Below are 19,266 nucleotides of genomic sequence, written 5' to 3' on the forward strand. Positions count from 1 at the left end.
CCCAGACACTGCCCCTGCCCCCGGACACTGCCCCCGGACAATGCCCCCAGACACTGCCCCTGCCACCGGACACTGCTCCCAGACACTGCCCCTGCCCCCGGACACTGCCCCCGGACACTGCCCCTGCCCCCGGACACTGCCTCCGGACACTGCCCCCAGACACTGCCCCCGGACACTGCCTCCAGACACTGCCCCTGTCCCCGGACACTGCCCCCGGACACTGCCCCCAGGCACTGTCTCCGGACACCACCCCCGGACACTGCCCCCGGACACTGCCCCTGCCCCTGGACACTGCCCCCGGACACTGACCCTGCCCCTGGACACTGCCCCCGGTCACTGCCCCTGCCCCCGGACACTGCCCCTGGACAGTGCCCCTGCCCCCAGACACTGTCCCCGGACACCGCCCCTGGACACTGCTCCTGGACACTGCCCCCGGCCACCGCCCCTGCACACTGCCCCTGCCCCCGGACACTGACCCCGGACACTGCCCCTGCCCCCGGACACTGCCCCTGCCCCCGGACACTGCTGCCAGACACTGCCCCCGGACACTGCCCCCAGACACTGCCCCTGCCCCCGGACACTGCCCCCAGACAATGCCCCTGCCCCCGGACACTGCCCCCGGACACTGCCCCTGCCCCCGGACACTGCCCCCAGACACTGCCACCGTACACTGCCCCCAGACACTGCCCCTGCCCCCGGACACTGCCCCCAGACACTGCCCTTGCCCCCGGACACTGCCCCCAGACACTGCCCCTGCCCCCGGACACTGCCCCCGGACACTGCCCCCAGACACTGCCCCTGTCCCCGGACATTGCCCCCGGACACTGCCCCCCCCCCCTCACCGGACACTGCCCCCGGATACTGCCCCCGGACACTGCCCCCAGGCACTGTCTCCGGACACCACCCCCGAACACCGCCCCCGGACACTGCCCCCGGACACTGCCCCTGCCCCTGTACATTGCCCCCGGACACTGACCCTGCCCCTGGACACTGCCCCCGGACAGTGCCCCTGCCCCCGGTCACTGCCCCTGCCCCCGGACACTGCCCCTGGACAGTGCCCCTGCCTCCGGACACTGCACCCGGACAGTGCCCCTGCCCCCAGACAGTGCCCCCAGACACTGCCCCTGCCCCCAGACACTGCCCCTGCCCCCGGACACTGCCCCCGGACACTGCCCCCAGACACTGCCCCCAGACACTGCTCCCAGACACTGCCCCCGGACACTGCCCCCAGACACTGCCCCCGCCCCCGGACACTGCCCCCAGACAGTGCCCCTGCCCCCAGACACTGCCCCCAGACACTGCCCCCAGACACTGGTCCCATCACTGCCCCCGGACACTGCCCCCAGACACTGCCCCCGCCCCCGGACACTGACCCCGGAGAGTGCCCCTGCCCCCGGACAGTGCCCCCGGACACTGCTCCTGTCCCCGGACACTGTACCCGGACACTTCCCCCAGGCCTTGTGCCCGCACACTGCCCCCGGACACTGCCCCCACCCCCGCGGACACTGCCCCCGGACACTGCCCCTGCCCCCGGACACTGCCCCTGCCCCCGGACACTGCCCCCGCCCCCGGACACTGCCCCCGGAGAGTGCCCCTGCCCCCGGACAGTGCCCCCCAGACACTGCCCCTGTCCCCGGACACTTCCCCCAGGCCCTGTCCCCGGACACCACCCCCGGACACTGCCCCCGGACACTGCCCCTGCCCCTGGACATTGCCCCCGGTCACTGCCCCTGCCCCCGGACACTGCCCCTGGACAGTGCCCCTGCCCCCGGACACTGCCCCCAGGCCCTGTCCCCGGACACCACCCCCGGACACTGCCCCCGGACACTGCCCCTGCCCCCAGAAACCTCCCCTGGACACTGCCGCCAGTTCCCCCGGACACTGCCCCTGCCCCCGGACACCGCCCCCGGACACCGCCCCCAGACACTGCCCCCAGACACTCCCCCCGGACACTGCCCCCAGACACTGCTCCTGCCCCCGGACACTGTCCCCGGACACTGCCCCCGGACACTGACCCCGGATACTGCCCCCAGACACTGCCCCTGTCCCCGGACACCACCCCCGGACACTGCCCCCGGACACTGCCCCCGGACACTGCCCCCGGAGACTGCCCTCGGACACTGCCCCCGGACCCTGCCCCCGGAAACCTCCCCTGGACACTGCCCCCAGTTCCCCCGGACTCTTTCCCCGGACACTGTCCCCGGACACTGCCCCCGGATACTGACCCCGAACACTGTCCCCAGACACTGCCCCCAGAGACTGCCCTCGGACACTGCCCCCGGACACTACCCCCTGGACACTGCCCCTGCCCCCAGACACTGCCCCTGTCCCCGGACACTGCCCCCGGACACTGCCCCCGGTCACTGCCCCCGGACACCGCCCCTGTCGCCCCCAGACACTGCCCCCGGACACAGCCCCCGATGCCCCTGGACACTGCCCCTGTCCCCGGACACTGTCTCCAGACACTGCCCCCTGGACACCGCCCCCCGGACACTGTCCCCGGACACTGCCCCCTGGACACCGCCCCCTGGACACTGCCCCCGGTGCCCCCGGACACTGCCCCTGGACAGTGCCCCCGGTGCCCGGGCCTCTAAATGGGCACTGACTTTGTGCGAGCGTTCCATGAAACTCAACCACTCCTTTCCTTCCTGCAGTGTCGAGTCCTCCGAGGTCAACTGGAAAAGGAAAAAAAGTGCGGGAATTAAAATCAAGTGCCAGTCAGAAACCCGAGACTTCTCGGCTGTTGCGTTCATCACCGACCACGTGAATTCTCTGATCGATCAGTGGTTTCCGGGTAAGGACGAACGGGGGTGTCGTGGTGCTGTGCCTAGGTAAAATCCCAAACACAGCACTGAGCGCTGGCTCCGTGGGCAGTTCTCTCGCCTCTGGGACACAAGGTTGTGGGTTCAAGTCCCATGCCAGAGACTTGAAGGGCAGTTATAACCTAAAAGTAGAGTGGGTTAGGAGCGTGAGGGATAGTTCAATTGATAAAGATCAGAGTCCTGATATCAACCCACCCACCTCCAGTTTTGAGGGGGGCGCGGGGGCAGGCAGACAACTCGCTCCCAGGAGGCGGGACATCAATTTAAATATTTTAATGGGGCAGGTTGGGTTTTACACACTGTAATGTATTTGCTTCATGGGCTCTTTGTTTAAGAATTCCTAACGGCACATTGCTATTAGAACTAGTTGGTTTATTAGCAAAGGTTCAACAACCACACAACACATTACTAGTTCATCCACTAGGTTCACAACCACCTGCCTCATCGTGGCTCTCCCGAACCCAACTGGCTGGGGTTTTATTGAGTCTTGTGAACACTCACAATGCAACAGCTCTCCAACTATTTTAAAACGTAACGTTAAATCAAATGCCCCCTTCTGGTAACAGCACTAGAACCCACACATTTAAAAATTAATTAGGAAGTTAGCCAATCAAATTACAATTGCGGTCCCGGAGTGATGAAGCATGAGCGTACTGGTGGACACTGCGTGCTCCATGTCCAGGGACACGCTGGCATTGCAACAGCTCAACAAACCTGTGAGCATCATCACAGGTACATACATCACCCATACCCTGTAAACCCAGTTACAGCCGGGCAAGGACTGCTCATCCAGCAGGTACCAGACACCTTTACCCTGCTTCCTGCATCCAGGGCCCCTGCCGAGTCCTCGCCCGCCATCAGAGAGTCCCCCCGCCCTCCCACACAACAGGGCCTCCAATCGCTCTCTCCGATCCACCCCCTCCCTCCCTCAACCCCATCCCCTCCCTCAACCCCATCCCCTCCCCACCCCAAACCCCCACCCCACCCCCCTCCCTCCCTCAGCCCCCCACCCCTCCCTTCCCCCCATCCCCACCCCAAACCCCCACCCCACCCTCCTCCCTCCCCTTCCCCCACCCCACCCATCACCCTTCCCCTCCCCCCTCCCCACCCCAAACCTCCACCCCAACCCCCTCCCTCTCTCAACCCCCGCACCCCACCCTCCTCCCTCCCCTTCCCCCACCCCACACCTCCCCCTTTCCCTCCCCCCTCCCCACCCCAAACATCCACCCCACCCCCTCACTCTCTCAACCCCCCCACCCACTCCCCCCTTCCTCCACCCCCCACCCCATCCAAACCCCCACCCCTCCCCTCCCCACTCCCCACCCCTCTCCCCCCATCCCAACCCCCCACCCACCCCTCCCCCCTCCGCTCCCACCCCTCCACAACACCCCCACCCCACCCCACATCCAATGAACCTGAGGTGGCCCCCGATCTTCTCTCACCCTGCATCCCCCCCGCCCCCCGCCCTGCACAACCTGATCCTCCGGTGCCTGGCCACGATCTTTCCTTCACACTCCTCCTGATCTTCTACCCGATCCCCCCTCCCAACACCCACCCTCGCTCCCACCGATCCTCTTACTGGACTGGCCCCCACCCGATCCCTCCCTCCTCTGTGCGGCCTAGTGCCGCAGGCCTACCCTAAATCTGGCTGGCTGCGGGTGGGAAACAGGGCTCCCATCCAAATCCGGCCTCCCGGGTCAGAGCCCGCCCCCCCTTCCCCGCCCCCCCTTCCCCGCCCCCTCTCCACGTCCCCTCACCGCCCCGAATGCACCTGTTGCCAGTTCATGTCTGGCGACAATTGCTTTGTGGGTAATGGGGCCATAGATTGAGGAGTTCCCTCAGACACCCCCGCCTTCCCCCCCCCCCCGCCCCCGCCGTGGGGGAGCAGGCAATAGGCAGCCCTGATCGGGAATTCCTGCTCCTGCTGCACCAGCAGGAACTCAGCATCTTTGGTTCCACTCACATTCTATCTCCCCCACTGCCCCCAGTGGATAATGGAGGGACATTCCTCCCTCCTTCTGACCTACCGTCACCCTCCACCCTCGCCCTTCCTCAGTCTCTCCCCTTCCCATTCCCCACTCTTTGCCCTCCCCCTCGCTACAGCTCCCCCTCCCTCTGTGCCCTCACCCTTCCTCCACTCCCTCACTCCCTCCTCCCTTCCCTCTCCCCCCTCCATCCCCTTCCCTCTCCCCCCACCCTCTGCCTCCCTCTCCCCCCTCCCTCTCCCATGTCCCTCACTCCCCCCTCCCTCCCCCTCCCTCTCCCCCCTCACTCTTCCCTCCCTCTCCTCCTTCCCTCTCCCTTCCCTTTCCCCCCTCTCCCCCTCACTCCCCCCTCCCTCTCCCCCTCACTCTTCCCTCCCCCCTTCCTCTCCCCCTCACTCCCCCCTCCCTCTCCCCCCTCCATCTCCCCTCCCTCCCCCCTCCCTCTCCCCCTCATTCCTCCCTCCCTCCACCCAGCCCAGGTGCAGCCTGAGAGAGTGTCGAGGATTATCTGTGCCAGACTTACTCTGTAGCTGCCAGTTTTATTTCAGTGGGGCAGACTGCAGCATGAGAGCGACAGCAACAATTAAATGTTTCAATACTTAAATACTTTTTAAAAGATCACCCTTAATGTAAAGCCCTGGGTTTATCCTGGTCTTGTGTTATTGGAAGTGTTTCTGTGAGTGTTTGTCCTGTCTGTGCCTTGCCTGCTCTGTAACTAACCACAATCTGGCTTTAACCCCTTGTGTGACCTGCAGCTCTGACAGCCACTGAAGCCGATGGGACTGCTCTGGTTGAACAGTATGTTCCCTGCCCTCACTGCACCCCCACAGCCACAGGGGAGACACAAATCCAGTCCCAGGCACACGGCCTGCATTACTTCAGTATGGAGGACTGCCTGCTCATGGCCATCGAGCACACACACATCGAGTGCCCCAACCACCCCAGCGCCCCAGTGCCACTCGATGAGTTGGTTCCGGAACTTTTTATGACTGATTTCCCAGCCCGGTAAGGACCATGTGCCAATCTCACGGAGGTGGAATGGGCCTCAGGAATGTACATTCTGATCTCTGGTTCCACTCTGTAAAAAAAACATTGTTTTATATATGCAGTAACCTCGAGAAAAGTTGTTAAAAATAACAATACTGCGGGGGGAGCAAGTGACAGAAGAGGGAGGGGGCAGGGACAGAGGGAAAAGGGAGAGGCGGTGAGTGGGAGGGGAGAGGAGGAAAAGGGAGGGGGAGAAGGCGAGGGGAGGGGCGGGGAGGGAAGAGGGGGAGTCAGGATGGGTGGGGAGAAAGGGGGGGAGGGGAGAGGGATGGTGGCGGGGGGGAAAGAGGAGAGAAGGGGAGCTGATAGTTGCCTATCCTTTATAGGGATTACGTTCCCTTCTTTATATATAGTCAGTCAGAAACTGCTGGCAATGTGGGTGCCGGGGATGGTGCTGTCTGTGCCGGGGTGGTGCTGTTTGTGCCGGGGATGATACTCTGGGAGCCGGGGATGGAGCCCCTCCAGCACGGGCTGCTGTGAGCTGAGGCTATCAGCACTGGGGGCTGTGGGGTCACGTTCACTGACCTCCCAGTCCCTGTGTTCTGTTGTTAATCTCACTCATTTTGGTTTCGATATGCTATTTTTCATGTGTCTGAGTTCTATAAGTGGTTAGATGGCTCTGTCTCGCCCTGTCTCATCGTAAATCTCACGCCCTGATGCTGGCAGCTCCATTGGAATACCGAGAGACCAGGGAAAAGGGGGACTGAGAGACTGTTAGCACTTTGGCCCCTCTCCTGCACTTCAGTTCACAACACTCAGGTGTAACACAGGTCTCACACCAAGTCCGCATTCACTCTCCATTCACTTCAATGTAGAGCAAAATGGGGCGGGGGAAAAATGGGCATCCCCCCCCCGTCTCCCCCTCCCTCCCTGTCTCCCCCTCTCCCCCTCCCTCCCCATCTCCCCCTCCCTCCCCGTCTCTCCCTCCCCGAGTCCCTCCCTCCCCCGTCTCCCCCTTCCCTTTCTCCCCTTCCCCCATCCCTTCCTCCCCATCTCTTCCTCCCCTGTCCCCCTCCCCGCAGTCCCCCTTCCCCAGTCTCCTCCTCCCCTTCCCCTGTCTCTCCCTCCCCTTCCCCAGTCTCTCCCTCCACTTCCCCAGTCTCTCCCTCCACCAGTCTCCCCCGTCTCCCTCTCTCCCCCTCTTCCTGTCTTCCCCTCCCCCGTCTATCCCTCCCTGTCTCCCCCTCCCCGCCCCAGTGTTGGCAATGCTACAATCTCACTGCAGCATTGGCAAAATTAAAATGTGTGGCTCACTCACTTGTTTATTTGGAAACTCATAAAAATCTGTTCTCAGAAGAGTGCCCCACAGCGAGGCGAGGAATGTGCCTGCCTGTGTGTATGTGGGCCAGTGTGAGCAGTGTACCCGAACTTACAGACTTATCTCTCTGACTGATTTTTGCGACGCTCTGTGACCAAAGCCAGAATGACAAGCAGACACAATCACTGCAAAATAAAACTGGGTTGCAGCGCTCCCTCAGACAGAGATTCACAACAAGGATAAACATGCAGAGAGACCTGACCGAGAAACCGAGCCAGTACATTCTGTCCATTGCTCACTCCTCGTGCTATAACTCGCTGGAGCCGCTGTGGGAGTTGGGCAAATGTTTTGCTTATTAAATAATCACTGTTACATCAGTTTGCCCAATATCTGTCTCCTGCCCCTTTGTAACAGATAGTATAAATGGTTATCACGGTGTTTGCCTATGTGTGAATTGGATTATGAGTAGTTAGCTGCGACATTATTTCTGTAACCAGGTTCAATGTTGTGAAACAGGTTGTTTCTGGAAATGAATTGTTTAGAGCAGAGTGAAGCTACAATCCATATCCTGGGCCAGGGAGGGAGTGGGACAACCGTGTACAGAGCAACATACAACACCACGCCCATCGCTGTCAAGAGGTTCCACTTCAAGAAATGTCGGCAACAATCTGATGAATCCAACGCAGGTAACTGCCTTGGAATAAATGTATTTGTATTTTAAATCTGACTGTCGCTATTGTGGTCTTGGGCTCGAGTTTCCGCTTTGTTACACGAGTAATGTCAGCGCAACCAGGCCCCGCCCACAAAGCGGGCCCCGCCCCCGGGCGGACCTGCGTGATTGGACGATTGCGCGGATTCGGGGCGGCTCTATAATTTACACTCAGGATCTTTGGGCGCACAGGAGCATTTTAAAAGATTTTACATTTCAAAAAATGTTTAATTTCCTAAAAAGCTGACGACTGTACACCAATGAAACTTAAATGGTTCTAAGTTTTTCTAAGTAATTTTCAGTGATTTTAAGTCGGGTTGCTCACAGGCAGGAGGACTGGACACTGATTATAAAATTCCTTATGTCGGAGATAAACTCATTTTCAGTTGTATTAATAAACCTGCACCCAGTCACTACCCGTAAATACATCAGGGAATGCTTCTGACTGGAGAGAAAAGAAAGCACTCCATTCTATTACACTGCCAGATTTCACAGGATCATGGGAGATTTATCATGGAATTATAGAAAATTACAGCACAGGAGGAGGCCATTCAGCCCATCGTGCCTGTGCCGGCTCTTTGAACGACCAGGTCGTGATTCGCTCCACACCCCGGGTTTTTGTCCATAACCCTGTCAGTCCCTCACATTGCAGAACCTGTCCAACTGCCCTTTAAACTTACGCTGATAATGTTAGCTGGAACTGAACCAGTGCAATGTCGAACACATTCTAGGCGCCATTTCCCGAATGCAAAAACTCAGCCCCCATTTCCACATTGGGCCCAATCAGCGATCCAGGCACACATGGCACTTACAATGGCACACGCTTTAAAACGTGCTGTTTTTCTCCAGTTCCCGTTTAAACTCATTTGCATATCACCGAACGCAAAATCTGCTGGGAACCAGCAGAGTCGGGCAGCGTTTTAAAACCTTGCTTTAAAGATTATTCTGTGATGTATTTAAGAGGGGCAGCTGGGTGCAGTTTGATAAACCCATTTTCAGCTGTCTTTATCACAAAAAATAAGCATTTTTTATCAGTATCAATTTCCCACCTGTTATCAATTTAAAATGACTAAAAATGACTCTTAAGAAACACACGTAACCATTTACATGTTATATTGAGGTACGAGAGTCAGTATCTTAGAAATGTTAAACCCAGCTTGATTTTTAGAGACTCCTGGAAAGCCTGTAATTAGCGGAAACTCCCAATGGTGATTCAATCAGGACGTGGACCGTTCTGTAGGCGGGGCTGCTTTCTAGTGCAATGCTCCTTAAACTAAAGACCATTATAGGTCGGCAGAGTGAGATTTTAATTTGAATATTAATTCTCAGGATGTGGGTGTCGCTGGCAAGGCTGGCATTTATTGCCCGTCCCTAGTTGCCCTTGAGAAGGTGGTGGTGAGCCGCAGCCTTGAACCGCTGCAGTCCGTGTGGTGAAGGTGCTCCCACAGTGCTGTTAGGGAGGGAGTTCCAGGATTGTGACCCAGCGACGATGAAGGAACAGCCGATATATTTCCCAGTCAGGATGGTGTGTGACTTGGAGGGGGGGAACGAGTAGAATTTAACACAAATCAAAGTCTGGAAATATCCTTGGCCGATGTTCTGCACTTTAATGTAAGTGGTGAAAGTTATTATTTTTTTAATCTTGCATTTCAGATTCAATGTTCAGGCACCTGGAAGCCATGGAGGCGTTGCGGAATTTCTCGGAGTTCCGTCAGGAGGCCAGCATGCTTCACTCCATGCAGCACCCGTGCATCGTGTCGCTGGTTGGCATCAGTATTCACCCACTCTGCTTCGCCTTGGAGCTAGCTCCTCTGGGCAGTCTCAATACAGTGCTGACTGAACACTCGAAAGGTAACATGGAAAAACACAGTGAGTGGCGTATGATGTGTTCTGTAGAATCTGAAATTATCAGGAAACCAGGTAAAATGTGAAGCAAGTTGGCAGAACATTTCAAAGAGCAAGTTATTATTTAAATGGAGAGAGATTGCAAAGTACCGCAGTACAGCGGGACCTGGGGGTACTTGTGCATGAAACACAAAAGGTTAGTATGCAGGTACAGCATGTGATCAGGAAGGCCAATGGTATCTTGGCCTTTTTTGCAAAGGTGATGGAGTATAAAAGCAGGAAAGTCTTGCTACAGTTATACAGGGTCTTGGTGAGGCCACACCTGGATTACTACGTGCAGTTTTGGTTTCCATATTTACGAAAGGATGTACTTGCTTTGGAGACAGTTCAGAGAAGGTTCACTAGGTTGATTCCACAGATGAGGGGGTTGACTTATGAGGAAAGGTTGAGTAGGTTGGGCCTCTACTCATTGGAATTCAGAAGAATGAGAGGTGATCTTATCGAAACATATAAGCTTATGAGAGGGCTTGACAAAGTGGATGCAGAGAGGATGTTTCCACTGATGGGGGAGACTAGAACGAGAGGGCATGATCTTAGAATAAGGGGCCACCCATTTAAAACTGAGATGAGGAGAAATTTCTTCTCCCAGAGGGTTGTAAATCTGTGGAATTCACTGCCTCAGAGAGCTGTGGAAGCTGGGACATGGAATAAATTTAAGACAGAAATAGACAGTTTCTTGAATGATAAGGGGTTATAGGGAGCGGGCAGAGAAGTGGACCTGAGTCCATGATCAGATCAGCCATGATCTTATTAAATGGCGGAGCAGGCTCGAGGGACCGTATGGCCTACTCCTGCTTTTATTTCTTATGTTCTAAGTTTGGATTTCGGAGCAAGACGAGCTCTGTTCAAATGGAAAATTAAAAGAAATTTTAAGACGCGAGCAGGATCTGTTTATTGAATACTGAGGGTTGACTATTTGTCCTCATTTTAAGTCCGATCAGTGTGTGAAAGAACGGTTACCTGGAATGAACGACAGATTATTCATTGTGTGAACCTAAAGTGGTCATTCTCTTTCGAGCAGGTGCGTGGTTTATGCCCCTGGGTCACATGCTAACGCACAGAATAGCCTATCAAATCGCGGTGGGGTTGGCCTATTTGCACCGAAAGAACATCATCTTCTGTGACCTGAAGTCAGATAATGTTTTAGTTTGGAGTCTGGATGTGGCCGAACCAGTGAATGTGAAGCTGTCAGATTATGGGATATCTCGACAGTCGTTCCACGAGGGAGCGCTTGGTATCGAAGGCACCCCTGGCTATCAGGCGCCTGAAATCATGCCGGGCATTGTTTACGATGAAAAGGTACGAAGCAGAATTTATTTGTCCAAAGCATTGCTATAAACAATGTATAAACAATGATCATTTTGATCACATAGTATCGTGCAATTTAAAGCTGAAACTCCAGCTGTAGTGACCTGGGCTATCACATGCTTGTAACCGTGGTTATGCTGGTTTAGCTCTTGTTTTTTTATAATGACTTGCCTTGAACTTCTCTCCATTCCCACCCATTCCTGTTACTTAATATCTCATCGCTCTACTAACCTTATTTACACAGAATGCACACCACAGACACAGGCCATTCGGCCCAACCAGTCCAGGCCGACGTTTATGCTCCTCTCGAGCCTCCTCCGTCTTTCCTCATCTAACTCAAGAAAGAAAGACTTGCATTTCTATAGCGCCTTTTACGACCATCTCAAAGCATTTTACAGCCAATGAAGTACATTTTGAATGGTAGTCACTCTTGTAATGTGGGAAACGCGGCAGCCAATTTGTGCACAGCAAGCTCCCACACACAGCAATGTAATAATGACCAGATCATCGGTTTTTAGTGATGTTGGTTGAGGGATAAATATTGGCCCCAGGATACCGGGGATAACTCCCCTGCTCCTCTTCGAAATAGTGCCACGGGATCTTTTATGTCCACCTGAGAGAGCAAACGGGGTCTTGGTTTAATGCCTCATCCGAAAGACGGCACCTCCGACAGTGCAGCGCTCCCTCAGTGTCAACATAACCCTCTATTCCCTTCTTCCTCATGTGTTTATCCAGCTTCCTCTTAAATGCATCGATACTATTCGCCTCAACTACTCATTGTGGTCGCGAGTTCCACATTCTCACTTTTATTCAATTTAATACCTCACCTGTATACCATTCACCTTAATTAAATCTTCAATCGGGTTTCTGCACCTGCCATAGCACTGAATTGGCTTTATCAAAGTCACAAATGAGATCCTTTGTGACTGTGACCATGGTAAATGATCCTCCTTGTCCTTCTCGACCTGTCCGCAGCCTTTGACATGGTTGACCACTCCATCCTCCTCCAACGTCTCTTTGTTGTCCAGCTGGATGGGACTGCCCATGTCTGGTTCTATTTTTATCTATCCAGTCGTAGCCAGAGAATCATCTGCAATGATTTTCTTCCCTCGCCATTACCTTTGGACTCCCCTTCCTATTTCTCATCTACATGCTGCCCCTTGGCGACATCATCTGTAAACACTGAGTCAGTTTCCTCATGTACGCCGACGATACCCAGCTCTACCTCACCACCACTTCTCTCAACCCCTCCACGGTCTCTAAATTGTCACATTGCTTGTCTGACATTGAGATCAACGCACTGCTGAGTGACTGAGCACTCAGTTGGGGCCCCCCGTTCGTGCGAGGCTATCTCCAATTCATGCTAGCCTCCACTTCTTAAAGGCAGTCTGCACTTCTTAAAGGGGAGGTGCATTTTGCCTGTCGCAGCTCATGCAACTGGCTGTGGAGACAAGGCTCAGGAAGAAGAGGAAGTTTTGGCACCACAGCGCAGAGAAAGGGTACCAAGGGTCTCCAACGCAGCAATAGAGGCCTTAGTGCAGGGAGTAGGAGGCCCCCCCAGAAACAAACAGTCAGAAGGAAGTGGGAGCAAATAGCCGACGAGGTCAATGCCAGCACTGTTGCCCCGAGGACATGGACGCAGTGCCACAAGAAGTTCAATGACCTCCCGTGGGTGGTCAAGGTCAGTGAATGCATCTTCAAATGGCGTCTCCCACCAACTGCACCACCAGACTCAGCCACTGCTCAATGCACCACACCCCCATTACCCACCTACCAACAATCTCTGTCAATCACAATTATACCTCACTTTCATAGCTTCACCTCACCCTCACACACTTACCACAGCTCCAAGACTCACACCCACATCTCTGGCCTTGCACACAATGCCAGCTATTCAGACATGACCGGTACATCACCCAAACACATTGCACCACACACACTGACACACTCCCCTTTCTCTTGCAGGGAAAGGTGACTCATAACTGCAGCCAGCAGCTGCTAATGCCCTTGAGGGAAGGAAATCTGCCGTCCTTATCTGGTCTGCACTACCTGTGATTCCAGACCCACAGCAATGTGGTTGACTCTTAACTGCCCTCTGAAATGACCCAGCGAGCCTCTCCATTGTAACAAATCGTTCCGAGAAACAATAATCAGAATAAAACCAGCAAAGCCCACATCCCGTGAACGAACTTAAAGAAAAGTGAACCGGTGGGAGATGAGCAAGTCAGCTTCTCTCCCAGCGGGAGGGTCGATCACTGAGGCCGAAACCATAGAAACTGATCTCGCACTCGCAGGCACTGCGGGTAATTGAGCGGGTAGTCTCGAGGCGGGATGTGCACGTGGTGAGTCACCGGGCACAAGTGGGCAGCAGCCCAGGAACGGGCAAAGGGTAGCCTCGGGTACCAGCTCCCGGGAGGGCACACTACTTCTGCTGCAGATGATTCATCACAAAACAAAACATTATTCGGTCATTTCGTTTTGCTGTTTGTGGGAGCTTGCTGTGCAAAAATTGGCTGCAGCATTTCCTACTTTACAAAAGTAATTACATTTCAAAAAAGTACTTCATTGGCTGTTAAACGCATTGGGACATCCGTTGGTTGTGAAAGGCGCTATATAAATGCAAGCCTCTTTTCTTTTTTCAGTGGGGCAGCCTACAGAAGAATGCTGAAGGGCATGCACACAGAAGTGCTGGTGCATTGGCAGGCCTGCCAGAGAGCCAATGTCAATGTCAAGGAGCATGGAGGAGTCCGGCTCCAACTTTACACAGCGAGCTCAAGGACAACTCCATTAGTGAACTTGTGGACCCAGCCACGATGCAGGGTGTGAGGGCCAATGTCTGAGCTTCCATTGCAGTACAAGCGGGAGTGACCCAACGCCTGGGTGCTGCACTGGAAGCTCAGACTGCTCTCATGCAAGGTCAGATTGCTGCCATCGTGGCTGGGTTTACCAGTGTGGAAAGTGTGCCACAGCACGGTGTCACAGCAGTCCGGCAATCTGTCTGGGGTGCGGACGGGAGTCATCAGCCAGGTGTTGAGCGGATAGACCTTGTTGCCTAGCAGTCGCCCTCGGGTTTGACGTGGTGGCTGGAAGTTTGCTGGCACAGCGGCTTGGCGCCGGATGGACGCATCACAATTGCTGCCAGGATAGCGGGCATTCACCACCGTGATGTGCCGGGTGTGGTCACACACCAGCAGCACATTAAGTGACTGCTTCCCTTTGTGGTTACGATGCATGCACACTCCCCCTGCTTCTCCCTGTTTAGGGAGAAGACAATGGAGGCCCCTCTCCCAGTGTGCAATGCCTCTGTGACCTCTCGGATGCAGCAATGGACGGTGAACTGCGAGATGTTTGCTATATCGCCTGTTCCAGCCTGGAACGATCCACTGGCGGAATATTTCAGGGCCATGGTCACCTTGAGGGCCACTGGTAGCGCCATCGTTGCCCTGCTCTGAGGCTGCAGGTCCGGTTCCACAAGGTGGCAGAGTTCTGTGACCACCTCCTTGGTTTTCACCTTATTTCCATCTCCGTAACGTCGCCCGTCTCTGCCCCCTGCCTCAGCTCATCCGCTGCTGAAACCCTCATCCATGCCTTTGCTACCTCTAGACTTGACTACTCCAATGCACTCCTGGCTGGCCTCCCACATTCTACCCTACATAAACTAGAAGTGATCCAAAACTCGGCTGCCCCGCGTCCTAACTCGCAACGAGTCCCGCTCACCAATCACCCCTGTGTTCACTGACTTATATTGGCTCCTGGTTAAGCAACACCTCGATTTCAAAATCTCATCCTTGTTTTCAAATCCCTCCATGGCCTCACCCCTCCCTATCTCTGTAATATCTTCTAGCCCCACAACCCCGAGATGTCTGCGCTCCTCTAATTCTGCCCTCTTGAGCATTCCTGAATATAATCGCTCAACCAGTGGTGGCCGTGCCTTCTGTTGCCTGGGCGCCAAACTCTGGAACTCCCTCCCTAAACCTCTCCGCCTCTCTACCTCTCTTTCCTCCTTCAAGACGCTCCTTAAAACCTACCTCTTTGACCAAGCTTTTGGTCACATGCGTTAATTTCTACTTTTGCGGCTCGGAGTCAAATTGTTTTATCGTGTAACACTCCTGTGAAGCGCCTTGGGACGTTTCACTACTTTAAAGGTGCTATATAAATACAAGTTGTTGTTGTTGTGGTTGCTGGTGAAGCAGAGCCTCCGAGTACACTGCTCCCGGCTCCGGAGTAGGTAGGAGCCACGCCCCCTGAAGACCCCAGGTGGATAAGGCCTCCTGCTGAGGGTCCCCCTCCTCACACTGCGAGCAGCTTGTCTGTGTTGCCTCTGCTGCCTCTCCCTGTCATGGTGAGTCCCCTCTCCTGGTGCTGATAACAAGTGGTGCACTCAGAGGCTTTCCAGGGCAGAAAATACCTTTCCAATGTCCAACAGCACTCCCTGCACACTTCAACAACCTTTCAAATCTCGCCCAGCAACCCAGTACTCCTACAAACTCTGCAAGAGCCAGTGCACAGCAATAAGCAACTAAGCTGCAAGTTGGATGTGAGCCTTTAAGTAGCGATGGTGGGTGGGGGGTCCCTCATTCAGCTGTGTGTGTTTAGGAGAGGGTGTGGAATGGAGCAGCGAGGTCGATAATGACAGGTCGCGCGCCATATCAGCGATACGCACTGGCTGACGTCACGATCTGCTTACGCTGCATACTGCCGGTGCACACACGTACTGCCCACGCTATCACCCTCACCAAATGGCATTCAGCGTGGGTCATGGCAGAAGTGAGGCTAACGCCTTTTATCTTCAAAACTGGCCAAATCTACCGGCGCTAGGAGCCGAATTTCACGGCCAAAGTATTTATTTAATGTCGCTGCCATTTTCTTATTCCCCACAATAATTTCTCCTGTCTCTGCCTCTAAGGGACCCATATTTACTTTCTCTAATCTCTTCCTTTTTACTTACCTAGCGCAGCTTTTACAACCCTTTTTATATGTCTCTTGCTAGTTTACTCTCATATTCTCTTTACCAATTTCTTGGTCATCCTTAGCGGAATACTAAAATCCTCCCAATCCTGAGGTTTACTATTTTTGGTTAAATTATAAGCCTCTTACTGTAATCTATTACTATCTTTAACTCACTTGAACCATTAATCCCGTGGGAATTTTATTCCTTAGGGGAATGTATATTCGTTGCAAATTCTTCAAATGTTCCCCAATGCTTATCTGCATAATATCTTTTCACCTAGTTTCCCAATCTACCTTATCCAGCTAACCCCTCATACCGATGTAGTTTGCCTGGTCCTCCCCAATCTGTTAAAATGGAATAATCGATCAATCGGCATGTTCTCCAGCCAGTTAATTATTTTATAGACCTCTATCCTGGGTAAACAAAACAGATGTGTAAACTCTCCAAGATGTTGGAGCAAGGGCTTAGTGGCGGCAGTGATCTGAGCTATTAACCCGTTCATTTCAATACCTGTGTTGAAAGAATAGGGAGATATTGAACATTTCTGTGACCGTGTAATTTTCAGTTGTGAATGGCATATGTTTATCAACGTTCAGACAAATAAATGGCCATTTGTTTTTTTAAGGTTGACATGTTTTCATACGGGATGGTCCTGTACGAGTTGCTGTCTGGCCAGCGGCCAGTCCTTGGACAACACCAGGCACAGATCGCTAAAAAGCTGTCCAAAGGAGTGCGGCCTTTGCTGGGAGCCCTGGAGGAAGTGCAATTCCACAGAATGCACAACCTGATGTTCGCGTGCTGGGATACGAAGCCTGAAAAGGTAAGGCCCAGAGGCGGTGGGCAGGTAGGTGAAAGGTCAGCAAGTTGTATCCATAATTGCCTTTCATGTCGATAACATTCCAAGGCAATTGCTAGAGTGGAGAGAACGTGTGCAGCAATATAAGGGAACGAACACCAAACCAGTTCTCATTGCCCAGCCCCAAAACTCAGGCCTCGCAATTTGGGTAGAAACTGATCCTCCCTCGGGTCAGAGGTGAAAGGCCTGAACCTGAAAATACAGGTGGGTTCAATCAGTGCTGACAGAGCACATGTTGGGTACCGTGCACCCACCCAGCGCCCAGGGCCAGGCTCAGGGCCAGCACTCATGGAAAGGGCTAGTCCCCCCTTCCCCCCCCCCCCCCCGCCCCGGGGTCACCAGCCCTCCTTCCCCCACGGGTCACCAGGCCCAGCCTCCCCGGGTCACCAGCCCTCCTTCCCCCATCCCGGGTCACCAGGCCCAGCCCCCTCCCCCCCCCTTCCCCCCGGGTCACCAGCCCTCCTTCCCCCCCCCCCGGGTCACCAGCCCTCCTTCCCCCACCCCGGGTCACCAGGCCCAGCCCCCTCCCCCCCCCCTTCCCCCCGGGTCACCAGCCCTCCTTCCCCCCCCCGGGTCAGCAGCCCTCCTTCCCCCCACAGGTCACCAGGCCCAGCACCCCCCCTTCCCCCTTCCCCCCCAGGTCACCAGCCCTCCTCCCCGGGTCACCAAGCCCAGCCCCCCCTCCCTCCCTCCCCCCCGGGTCACCAGCCCCCCTCCCCCTCCCCCCAGGTCACCAGCACCCCACCCCTCCCCCCCGGGCTGCCAGGCCTATATTGCTGCTTTGCTCCCAACACATGTCCCAAACCCCAGACTGCCAAGTGTCTGCTCCCGTGTCCCAGCCCCAGCCCCAGTTCCTCCCTCCCTCCTGGTCTCAGCCCACAGACTCAATGCTCCAGTGCCACTCTCACTTGTACACATTATAGCAGCTCTTTCACAGTAACACCCCCACCCACCCTGGCTCCCATTTCCAAAGCAGTATCTGTTTGCCCCAGCTGGGCAACATGTGGGAGACCGATGGAGAGAGAAGGGAAGAGAGACCTACTGATAGTGATAGGAAGGAGTGAGAAACGGGCAGACGCAGACAATGTGATTAGAGCAGGGTGTGAGAGCGAGAGAGTGAGCGAGCGAGCGAGAGAGGTATCTATGAACAAAAAGACAGGGATGCAGAAAGATTAGAGGGAGAGGGAAAGAAGCCAAGAAAGAGTTGGAGAGAGAGGTACTGTGTGTATCAGTGAGCAGCACTGGACATTACTCCCCACTTCCCCCCCAGAGAATCAGGAGGGGTTATGGCTCACTATCCTGACCCCACTCTCCTGGGTCACCAGCACCAGCCCCCCCCCCGCCCCCCGCCAGGTCAGCACCCCCGGGTCACCAGTCCCCTCCCCCCACCTCGGGATAGCTCACTATCCTGACCCCACTCTCCCGGGTCAGGGCTCAGTAGCAGTTGAGGATGGCTGCATTTTGCCGCTGTTTCTGCAGCTTCCCCATGCGATGTGGGGCAGGACAGTGGGAGGTGAAGCCAGGCCCGATTGTCTGGCTCTGAGTCAGCAGCGCGTTTGGTGATCTGTGATTTAGGATTTTACTTTGAGCAACGCCTGAGCAAACTGTGAATTGTGCTTTCTGTGTGTTGCTGTGCAGCGGCCAGGAGCAGGCTCCGCCCTCCGACTGATGCAGGACCCCAGTTTTCCAGTCCTCATGTACATGTTGCAGTGTGGAGAACAAAGCTCCTTCTGCCCTTCTCAACAGCTCGAGCGGACAGTCATTTTCTGGGACGGAGAAGGAAGCGAAAGGTAATATTCTGCCACCTCAGTATAACCTGCTGGGTGATCGATCTCTGCTGTCTGCATCAGATCAATATAGAAAGGCTCAACTTGGGCCCATCGGGATCCCCCCCCCGCCCTCTGCTATGTGGGGTTTGGGTCTGTAATGTATGCCCCTGGGAGCATGCTCACAGGTGTGTAGAGCGGTTGCATTGTGAGTGGCTAAGCCAGTCACGTGATGTTCACAAGACTCAATAAAACCCCGGCCAGTTGGGTTTGGAGGATCCACGATGAGGCAGGTGATTGTGAGCCTGGTGGATGAACTGGTAACGTGTAGTGTGATTGTTAAACCTTTGCTAATAAACCAACTAGTCCTTAATAGTGTTGCCATGATTTTTTAAGCAAAGAACCCATGAAGCAAATATGTTACAGGGCCCATCAGGATCTTTCCTCCTTCTGCTATGTGGGAGTTGGGTGGTACACGGAGGCATCTTCTGGTGTGTGGGCAGAGGCAGCAGTTTAAACATCAACCATCTGACGCTATACTGGAGAAAGTTGGTGAAGATTTAAAGTGCAAGTGTGGAGTCAGAGGTTGGAACATTACAGCTCCGAAGCCGGGGCATAAATTCAGCTCTGAGCGAGGAGTCACACTCAAAAGGAATCTA

General features: G+C 54.9%; 1 protein-coding gene across 1 annotated transcript in view; it reads left to right on the top strand.

The window, feature by feature from the left end:
• The window catches only part of lrrk1 (leucine-rich repeat kinase 1), a 347,784-nt gene that overhangs the window by 261,516 nt on the left and 67,002 nt on the right, over positions 1–19,266 (top strand). The window contains exons 23-29 of the mRNA XM_070858707.1: positions 2,655–2,794; positions 5,563–5,812; positions 7,629–7,798; positions 9,475–9,672; positions 10,748–11,025; positions 16,611–16,805; positions 18,480–18,631. Coding sequence (XP_070714808.1) covers positions 2,655–2,794; positions 5,563–5,812; positions 7,629–7,798; positions 9,475–9,672; positions 10,748–11,025; positions 16,611–16,805; positions 18,480–18,631 — 1,383 coding nt within the window. The remainder of the gene's footprint in view (positions 1–2,654; positions 2,795–5,562; positions 5,813–7,628; positions 7,799–9,474; positions 9,673–10,747; positions 11,026–16,610; positions 16,806–18,479; positions 18,632–19,266) is intronic.

Source organism: Pristiophorus japonicus, chromosome 17 (genome assembly GCF_044704955.1).
Source record: "Pristiophorus japonicus isolate sPriJap1 chromosome 17, sPriJap1.hap1, whole genome shotgun sequence".
Classification (NCBI taxonomy): Eukaryota; Metazoa; Chordata; class Chondrichthyes; family Pristiophoridae; genus Pristiophorus; species Pristiophorus japonicus.